Source organism: Colletotrichum godetiae (genome assembly GCF_030913485.1).
Source record: "Colletotrichum godetiae strain CBS 193.32 chromosome Unknown BDP55scaffold_2, whole genome shotgun sequence".
Classification (NCBI taxonomy): domain Eukaryota; kingdom Fungi; phylum Ascomycota; class Sordariomycetes; order Glomerellales; family Glomerellaceae; genus Colletotrichum; species Colletotrichum godetiae.
In genome coordinates this window covers 1208707-1219144 of record NW_026851250.1, presented here as the reverse complement: position 1 = coordinate 1219144, position 10438 = coordinate 1208707, and the positions used below count along the sequence as shown (strand labels likewise).

At 52.0% G+C, this 10438-nt stretch overlaps 2 protein-coding genes across 2 annotated transcripts; one reads left to right on the top strand and one right to left on the bottom strand.

The window, feature by feature from the left end:
• Positions 1 to 4283: 4283 nt before the first annotated feature.
• Positions 4284 to 5528, top strand: BDP55DRAFT_626097 (transcription factor; the record flags this gene model as incomplete). The annotated part of the gene is made up of 1 exon (XM_060571587.1): positions 4284 to 5528. The coding sequence occupies one exon, from the start codon at positions 4284 to 4286 to the stop codon at positions 5526 to 5528; it is 1245 nt and encodes a 414-aa protein (XP_060436289.1).
• A 4084-nt stretch (positions 5529 to 9612) lies between these two features.
• Positions 9613 to 10217, bottom strand: BDP55DRAFT_134983 (uncharacterized protein). Its single transcript, XM_060565528.1, has 2 exons — positions 10012 to 10217; positions 9613 to 9891 (listed from the first exon to the last, which is right to left on the bottom strand). Exons 1-2 carry the CDS (start codon positions 10117 to 10119, stop codon positions 9682 to 9684), a joined length of 318 nt encoding a protein of 105 aa, XP_060436288.1. The 5' UTR covers positions 10120 to 10217; the 3' UTR covers positions 9613 to 9681.
• Positions 10218 to 10438: the final 221 nt, after the last annotated feature.

Genomic DNA, 10438 nt, shown 5'->3' with positions numbered 1-10438 from the left:
CCAAATCTGAATCTGGAGCAAGACACAGAAAACAAACGCTTTGTTCGCAACCGTGGCTTTGCAGGAGTCAGTACTACTTTATTTCGCCTGTCAGGGAGACGGAAAAGAAAAGGAAATAGCATCTGGCGGCTGTTCTGTAGTCTCTCATTCGCACCCAAGGAGACCACATGCACCTGGAATACATGTGCATCAAAGGTCAGAAGCGTGCATGTTGCTTATATTGGAGACTGCTAGCATATTTGGTAAGGACTATGGCTATCAGTACGGTATCTAGAGTATGCACGTCAGGCATTGTTTTCTGGAGTCATAAGTGAGAGCGTTACCACATTGTTTGAATACCTGAGCTCGACGATCTCTTTTAATCAACCTGCCCGACCCGTAAGATACCTTAGATAGATACAGGTATGTGAAACCAAATGGTGTAAGCAAGGTGAATAAGTCTCGGTCAGGAAGCAAAAGAGTACGATTCGGAAGGGGAAGGCACAGGTAGGGAAACGATGAACCTCACGGAAGGCCCAGTTGCGGGTTACGTACTTCTCTCTGAGGTCCAAGCTTCTTCCCGCAGGACCAGGTAGGTACGTACTCGGCGAAAGGGGGCAGGGGGGCAAGGGCGAGGGGGGGGATCTCACCCCATCCGCACCGTTTACTCAGGGACCCCCTGCTCTTCAATCGCAGGGGTCTCCATTCCCCCTGCCCGTGTCGTGCATCGTTAGGCTCGTGGCCCCACTCTTCACTCCAGTTTGCTCTCACCTTTTTTTTTTTTTTTTTTTGAGAGTTGGAGAACCGGGGACGAGTGCGAGGTGGGAGGAGAATGTAAAGAAGACCCAAGTGACAGCAACAACAACCTGAAGCACCCAAGGTAGGTAGGTACCTAGTTCACTGACCAAGACAGAAACAGTGAAAGCTGGAAGGCAAGCAAGCGAGATATCGCGATGCTGCATGAGGCATGAGGCAAGTGGCACATTTACAGGACGTGTGGGCCAATATGAAGACGCTATCGGCGACTTAACGAGGGCGCATTGCAGCTGAAAAAGCTGCAGAATTACGGTGATCCAACGAAACAGTGAGACACAAACAGGAGGAGGACCTCGTAGTCGAGTCACATGGTCATAGAGAATGGAAGACACAGAGAGATTTCCTCGAAGCAAGGCGCCGAAGAACACCAACTACCTTACGCAATGTGAAGCGGCAGCGTTTCTGGGTCTTGTCGATTCGCCGCTTCTTCCTTTTCTTCTTGTTACACACTCATTACTTGCCGTACTTGGGGGATCTGATGTATGGCATCATAACAAAGGCAATGATTGTTGAAGAACAAACATCTACAGGGTACATACCTCTTCACCTTGAGGTAAGGAAGGTAAGCGAGTTGGTAGTTACTTTCGAAAGGAAAATCAACGGAAGACAGTCATAGTTGCCCAGGGGAGAGGGATGCGGTACTTGACACGAGGTACATGCTGGCACCGTCATCTTATCTAAGCCCACCGTCAACGTCCAATCATCTACCGTCGCCCGAGGTACCGTTCGCTGTTGTCATCTTTTTGCCCAGGCAAGGCCCTCCCATCTCCCATCCAGGCGCGGTTCACTTTCCCGTCACCCCATTCGCCCTCTTGAAAAAGGTACTTTGTCTTTTTCCACCTCACCCTCGTCACCTCCACTGGGTCTGGGACTTCACGCATCCAGATCTGACTCTGACATGCCACTTCACCTCAATTGCCCTCCGCCCTTCGGGTTTTTGCTTTCTTTCTTACTTGTTTTTTTTTTTCCTTTCCCCAGAAACATGGGTTCCTCTTAGCTCCTTTCCCGCCTCCAACCTCCACCTCCTTGACATCATGATCTCTCGCCCGTAATCCGTACCCGCGGCCCCCGCCAACCGCGTCTTTCAACTTTGCAGTCCGTCCCTGGCTCTCAAGTGTCCCTTGCCCTTCGTCTTTCCAAGCTCGTCCTCCCGCTCGCCCTTCTTCGTCTTCCTCGCACACACATTCGCCCTCGGACCAACGCCTGGCCTGTTCCAACAGGCCGAGCCAATCAGCCTCAACGTGCGAGCACTTCCGCCTGCCGTCGGTTGCCCGGCATACCTCACTACGAATAGGCCCAAGGGAAGTGCCCCATCCCTCTTTTTGTTGATTACAATCCCGTCTTTCGAGCCTTCGATTCTTCTCCCCGAAGCAACGTCCTCCCCTAAGGTTGGGCCTATCCTAATCCCTGCACATGGCTCGTTTGTTCCTATCTCAGTTGTCCACTCCACCAGCTTGGTTCGGACCCGGGTCTGATCGAGCTTACCGGATACCTTACTGCCCACAGATACGCCTGGACCCTTCTGGCCTTGCCCTGCCTTACCTCACCTTACCTTGCCTCGCCTTGCGTTGCCTGGCTGTAGTATCTTACCGTACCGTTCTATCTTCCGTGCTTGGGGAGCTTCACCTTCCACCAGCACCTAGAGAACTCAGTGTATCCATACGCACGCAGTAAGAATACCGTGTTTAGACATGGCATGCTGAGCATCATCCGCCTTAGCCCGCGTCATCACCCTCTACTCCCGCTTCCTTGTCCTGGTTGCTGTTTCTGACCATTTTGCTTTTTTCCACGCCAACTTGGAACGAACCGTTTACCACCGTCCCACCTCTTTGCCTTATCCTAGGGCAGGGTATCCTGTCCTCGACCGGGCCCCAGCTCGAGCTCACCAGCTCTAGATTCAGCACACACCACCACCATCACGGCAACCATCATGACCCTCATCAGCATCAGCCTTCACAACACGACACCAGAGCACAGCGCAGTTTCTGGGATATGCTTTTCAGCACAAACCAACAGATGCCGTCTCCTTCAACCCACCCTGCTCTCTGCCTCTTGGTCTGTCTAGTTGTCTGCCCACCAAGTGGATGGATGGTCATGGTTCCCCCCCATCATCCGTCCACCCAACCCTTGAAGTAAAGAACCCAGGGTCTCATTATGGGGAACTCCATATGAATTGATTGCCGGCAGCACTTGCGTTGTCTCCAGACTTCCGTGGGGAAGCTGGGGAGCTGGAAACGGCAACACCCAACGTCTATCATCAGTCAGGCAGAATATCCATCTGAATGAATTCGGTAGCTGCTCCCCTCTCTTCCCACATCGGCCCAAAGGGGTGCCACATACGTTGTCTGCATGCCCAGACGAGGCTTTATCAGGCCCAAACCGTCCAAGTCTATGCTTCGAATTGGCCTGGTTTGGTTCTCTCTGTTGTCTTTCGCTCTGCACCTGGCTGCCGGCTAGCTGCCGAATCCTCAACCTCCCCGGTCAGTTCACTTTGTCCAAGCGGTCGAGCGAGCTCTGGCCTGCTCAGGAGAGACTTATCCAATGCCCTTTGCACTTGAAGCCCAAGGGTCTTTGCGTGCGGGTGAGCCAACCCATGTCCACACCAATAGACGAGTCCAACGTATCAACTGGGCGTTTACATGGGCCGTTTTCTTTTTCCCTCAGACTGCCTCTCCGTCTACTCTCATTCTCACACTCACACCAGCAACAACAATACGTACAGGTACCTACGGGGGCACCTTATGCTCAGCCAGTCTCTCTCCTCTTATGAGTGTGTCTCTCTCTGCCTTCTCTCTCCCTCCAGGGTGGGTAATCAAATGTCGACCAAGGCCGGTCAACCTTTGCACCAATTTGTCCACGCCCTCTTTCATGACCACAGCCCCCAATGTACATGGTTATGTACAGTGTATAAGCCAATGGATAGCATATCTAAATCCGGCTCTCGCTTTTAATTGTCCAACGTCCGCTCCTTCTCATCCGTGTCGCATGCTTCTTGTTCTTACAAGCTCCTTCTCTCATCCCTTCCTACAGAAACACCCGGACTCTCACTCCATGCTCGTCCCTCTTGGACTCTGGGTTATGGCCGTGACCGTTTCCGTTCCTGTTTCGTAACCCCGTTTTTCTCTCATACTCGTTGCTGTCGACCTTGCAGTCGGCTAGACTCCGCTCGCTGCCTCCCTAAACATCGATCCGTGGCCCTCGGAGCTCTTCCCGCACTTCATCGCACTCTCACACGAAGCCTGAATAGAGCTTGCTAATCCTCCTTCGCCTTGTACCCACTCGCTCTCGATTGTCACACAGACATCTTACTTGCACCACCTACAGAACTCTAATAATTTCCGCCGTTGTCCAATTCTTTAATAGTGGCTTGCCCCTCCACCATCATTGCATTCACTGGACCTATACAGCTTGTTAGATCAAGATACCAAATCTCCTTCTTCTCACAGAGTAGTCTCAAGCAAACTCGGGAAAACTCACCTTAATCAACAATGTCTTCTTCCTCCAAACCTCGCCAACCCCGACTCCGGGCTTCTTGTGATGGGTGCTTCTTGGCCAAGGTCAAGTGCTCCAAAGCAAGACCCATCTGCTCCAGGTGCCTCGCATGCGGTCTCGAATGTCGGTACTCTCCCTCAAGCAGAGCCGGCAAACCAAAGTCGGACAACAGCGCACCAAGCCACGCAAATACTGTCCACATGGACATGACCGACCTATCTCCCATCATGGACGAAAAGAATCTCATGTTTGGCCAACATCCGGGCATGTACAAGATGGAGCCTGGCTGGCATACGCCCACAAGTATGGATTCGGGAGCCATGAGCAGAAATCCCTCGATCTCTTCTGGGCTCGCCATGCTCGGCGTCGACGACACAACCCCCAGAGACCACCAAGATCCGACAGCAGACATGTACGGAGGCGGAATGCCCTGGACACCACCCACCGACTTTTCTGCAGCTCCATATCCCGATATGACAATGTCCACCGCACACATGGCCACCCATCACGGCCGCTCTCAGTCCATGGACATGGCCATGGCAGCCCACATGACACCCTGGGGAGACCCAACACAACATGATATGATGGCGTATACGACCATGCAGAACCCAAACAACATGGCGGCCGCTGCGTACTTTCCGAGCCCCTCAACAACACCCAATATGCGCCCAGCTGTGAGGCACAAGTCTTCCTCGTCAGGAGGTGGAGGCTCTTGCACATGCTTCACGGTGCTCCTACAGTCCCTCCAGGCCCTGCACAACGCCTCGTCCCCTCAAGCGCCACCGTTCGACCTCGTTCTCTCCCTCAACCGCAAGGCTGTCGAGGGATGCGCCGCCATGCTCTCCTGCAACAGATGCATGAGCCGCTCCGGCACCCATACGGCGGCGATGCTTCTGGCAACCGTCATTGGCAAGATTACAAGCTTCTACAAGAACGCCACGCACACGTACTTTGAGAACGGCATGATGCCCGCGGTTAACCAGCTCAGCCCCGGCGGCGGACTCGGCGTCAGCCTCGGCGCCTACACGCTGGGCGGCGAGGACGGCAGGTGGCTCGAGCTCGAGATTCTGAACCGCGAGCTTCGCAAGCTGGAGGAGGTCTACGCGCAGTTCCGTGAGGTCTGCGCTGACCTGTCAGAGGATCCCGAAGTCAGCAAGGCCATGATTGGCTACCTCGGCCACAACCTTGGCACGACGCTCGAAGTCGTCAGCCATCGTAAAGGCGACATGAGTTACGCTTAGTCACGGAGCAACAGTTCGGACCAAAACCAGAAACTCAAAATCGTAAAAGCAAAAGCCACCAGAGGAGGCGAGAGAAAAGTACAAAAATTTGGAATACACCAGAGCGAGGCCACGGATGAGCGGCAACTCAATTGATATGACCGATATGAGCATACACTACTTTTTTTTTCACCCTTCTTCTCTTCGAAGATTGGGGCGTTTATTTACACGAGAGAAGGAGAGAGAGAAAGAGAGAGAGAGAGAGAGAGAGAGCCAGTTTTGAGACTTGTGGAATCGACTCTTGTACATTTTTGTCAGGCGTTTTGCTGAAATACTACCGGTTTTCTTTTTCAATGGGCTCTCCAACGGAGGAATGGCGCAATGAAGGCGTTTTTTTCTGGTTCATCTCTTCTTGACTTTTTACTGCTCTTCTGCGGAAGCAACTTCACTCGCTTTGGGCGCAACTATCAGAAGGGTGAGAGGGGAGACCGGATAGAACCTCGGATTGGACGGCGGGGGGGGGCAGGGCAAAAGGGATGATCGTGTGTGTACGAGTCTCCCAACTCAGATAGTCTCTGTTTTCACAAATGGGAAATACTAAACAAATCTTCAGACAACTAATTCTTTTTGGAATTTCCTTTTCTTTCCCCAACCATGTCTAGTCGAAATTTCTTCATGTTTCTTCTCATCACTTGGGGCAAATGTGTTACGGAGTTCATCCGGAAGGAGCATCATGAATTATGCCGTCCAGCGCTTCGACGCCTTTTCGTTTTCTTCGGACGGCAAGAGTCAGTATCATCCAAGTAGCTAGTTAATACGGAGATGTCGGTCATTGTCACAGGGCTCATGAAATCAAATGTCATCATCGTGCCTGTACCAAGAAAAACATTTGACATTCTTCCTTCTCATACATGGTGCCTTGATACATGCAACTAGATCTGACGCAAGGCAAGCCTCGATCGCAATTCAGAATCCGAGACAGAAGTGGGGTTCATTCGACTTCTCTCTCTCTCTCGCTTCTCTTACGCATACGTAGTCTCTTACTCACTCTCAGTCTCTAGTCTCTAGGCATCGTCCATGGTCTAACAAAGATATGCGGGTGCGGTATGCGAGGGCTATGCGAAGTCAGACAGGGATCGAGGGGGCGGAGGCAAACCATGGTAGGAGCAGCGGGAAGGAGGAACCTGAGGAAGGAAGGAGGAGGCTGGGTAGGTAGACTTTGACACTTGGGACTTGCTCTCTCTCTCTCGCCCACACCACGTGCGTTTTAGTCAGGCAAGTCAGGGTGGTTGCATGAGTCTTTTCTGTGTTGCTCTGCGGAAAAGTGTCGAAGTGGTTGCATTAGCCTTGCCGGGCTATCCAAAAATGCCCACTCTCACACACTCACTAACACAACTCTCGGCACTGGCCGATTGATTCCCCCCCCCCTCTTTCCCCCCCACCCCCGCCGCAGGCACCCCTTCAGAGGTCCCGCTCCTCCTTCTCTTACACCAGACACACACACACACACTCTCTCTCTCTCTCTCTCACCTCATCCTCACCTCGACTCACCTCACCACTCGCATTCTCACCCCGGAACCAAAAAAATTCATCCGTCCGTTAAGCCGCTCGTCCACCACGTCACTGGCGCCGTTTCTTCTCATTTTTCTTCCTGCACCTTTCCCGTCCCTTCCGTTCCATGTAACCAATCTTTGGGCTCGCGGCGACACTTGTGCCTTGTGCCTGGTGCCGATGTGTGTGCGGATAGCAAGTGGACATACCTCTCCCTCTCTCTCTCTCTATCCCCATCTCTCTCTGTGTGTATGTGTGTGTGTGTGTGTGTGTGTGTGTGTCTTCCTAGGCTTGCGATCGGTGGCTGACATGACGAGATGATGCTTCATAACACGGACGGTTTGGAGATGTCCGAGGAAGGACGTAAGGAATCGTGGCTTATCTTATGCGCGCACACGCGGGAGTAAACGCAGCCTTGTCCAATGAGATCTGAGTCTTGGCCAGATTCCTCTCTGACTGCCCACCTTCACTTTACCTTCTAAAGGGCTTCTTGGGCGAGGGGGGGCAGCTTCAGAGTGGCGGGCTCATGATGTTGGACACTGAGCCCCAGTGGCTTGGCCAATTGCCATCACACACAAACTTGGCCACGACAGGCAATGAGGAATCAAAAGACGAATAATTCCCCGACGCAGGTTCAAGATTCGAATTCGGAGCAAAGCCAGGGAAACACAAAACATCCTGCGTGACGTTTCGGCCTGAAGCTATCTTGAGCAGGTCCAGCTGAGAAGAAGGCATGATAGTCACGGTGTGACAAGCCGTGCTTCCGGGATGTCGCCAGGAATCCTCTCTTTGCCAAAATACGTGGCTGACACAGAGCTACACATTGTGTGAAAGTCTCCCGTTTGGAGTTCGAGGCTGAGGAGTGGAGTACGCGTATCTTGAGGCGAGGTCTCGGACGATTTGAGATCACAAACCTGACGCATGTGCCGAGGCTGAGAAAGCTGGTGACAGATGAAAATGGAGAAAAACGAGCAAAGGCACGGGCTACACTCGATGTTCATCTTGTGATGCAGTGCTTTTGCTGACTGATGAACGTGTCAAACCAGTCTCCCGGAAGAACAGGAAGCACGGGTAGTGATGATGGGAGGATTGAAGTTCTGACCTGCATGGGCGTGAGGCAACGGCGTGGTTAAGAGACGGGTTAATTAGCTTTCAAGAACCGAGCCCTGTCGTGCTTTGAAGGTCATCTTGTCATGCAGTCCCAAGGGTTCTTTGGCTTTGGGCCCCTCTAGGCGCATCAGCCTCTTGTTTCCGGTCAGTTCTCCAACCAGATTCTTGGGATTCCAAAAGGAAATATCTTTCCGGGGGCAAATCCAGAATAGAAGTATGGGCAGAGTACTGCCGAGCACACGTGGATGGGAATAAGCCAGTGGTAAACCCGTTTCATGGACTTCCAGCTCCGTTTGGGCCCCCAGGGGCTGATCGACCAATATGTCGGATGCCTTCATCCTGCAGGAACTCTCGTGGAGAGAGGTTTCAACCGGTTGACGGGGAGTGGCGGGGAGGTGCTGATGAAGGCCGCGGAAGCTGGTTCCGATAGGTGAGGGAACGGCTGACCTCATTTTTGAGATCAGTGCAAGATTATGCGAGCGCTCGAATGGATTTGGAGTGATCCTAATGATCGAAATTCCGTTTCAAGTCGTGGAGGACAAACTGGAATCTTGCGTGACAGATAAATTTGGCGACCCTAGTGGGAGCTTTTGAGAATGGATCGTGTAGGATGGAGTCAGTGAAGTGTCAGCCTGAAGTGCTAGCTGTAGGAAAGACTCTGTGAGATCTATGCATATTTGCATTTCACATGCAAAAGGGTTGTTGCCATTCAGACGAGTGAAATCTGCCCAGATTCTCAATGAGTCGGTGCCTCGAAAAGGTCTGTGATGGTGCGAACCATCAAGGGCGAAACGGCAACTTTGCTGTTCTGTGGGAGGCGTTCGTCCATCAAAATGCTGGGATGGTAGTCGGAAAAGAAGCTTCTGAGTTGCCTAAATAGGCAATTTCGAAGAGAAACTTGCGAACGGTTGGTAGTTGCGCTTCATGTCGTTGATTCAAATTTCCAACGACTGCCGACGCCAGACGCAGCCACCCTTCTGGCCCCTTGTCTGGCGTTGAAAAGATTGTCTTCCCCACTTGTCAACTGGGAAAAGGCCGCTCACAGGTCGATCCGGAGGTGCTTGTCAACGAAGCAGCCTCCCGCATCCCCAAACCTTGTTGCTTCATGGCTGTGATGAACGGTGCCTTGGATTCTTAATTGCCCCATTTGGTAAGCGTCTCAACGTCAAACAACGGCCAGAAACCGTGTTGACGAAATGGAGGCTTCAGCGCTTTGTTCTCTTTTCTTCTACAACGTGAATGGAAAATGGTTGAACATCATTGAAACTAAGAGAAGATCTTTGGATCTATCAGTCATCAGTCCTGTCTGTGTAGTACAAGGTCCTGGCAACTCGATGGGTTGGACCAATGGTCGAATTCGACATGTGAAGTATTGAGAGAGAGAGAGAGAGAGAGACAACGCCAGGCATTAGCTACATGCGGCCGGTCCACTTGTCAGACTGCGGGAGACATTGGCAAGGCACTGGCTTTGGTTCTCGGTTGTTGATAAGGTCAGACATGGACTCAACGTTTCCTACGTCGATCGTAGTCCGGGGAAGAAATGTTTGAGTTGACCTTTTGAAAGAATCTCACTTCTGAGCTCCTTCATTCTGCTCAAGAGGAGTTCGGCTGGGCTCAAATGACTTGGGTACTTCAAAACTTGCTTCCGTACACAGGCGAGTTTGGAGCATAGGTACAATTGCAAGAAATGCCACTGGTAGTGATGATGCGAAGTAGCGTCAACCTGGAGATGAATCAGCCCACAATGATCCATGCAATTTGCATGCAGTGGGGAAGCAAGGTATGGCCGCCTTATGCAAAGGTGAATCAGCCGTTGGCTGTAATTGAAAATCCATGTACTCACAAGAGCGAACAACGGCGTGCACAAGGCCATACTTGTTAGAAGGGGCGATGTTTGGCTAGGTTCCAATCTTTGCGTCGGACGAGGAGGTTTGCAGCAAAGACCTCTCATGAAATCAGGCCATCGTTGTGCTGACAGTGTTCGAGATTGGTTGGACGAGATGTAACGAGAAGACGTCGAGAATGCAAAGGCCGGTGGGGTGAAAATGGCACAAAATGCGTAAGAAGATGAACAGACATCAGTCTGGACCTATGTGGACTACGGCCAGGACCTTGCCAAGGAGGAAGGCTTAGTCATATCTGCTTGCCTTATCTCTCACCTAAAGAGGTAAAGGGCCTATGAGCTGTTGCGTTGAAAGCATCAATATCTCGGGCGCTGAAGCTGTAGATCTTGAGGAGGAACGAGGCATGGACGTTACTGTTGCTGCGTT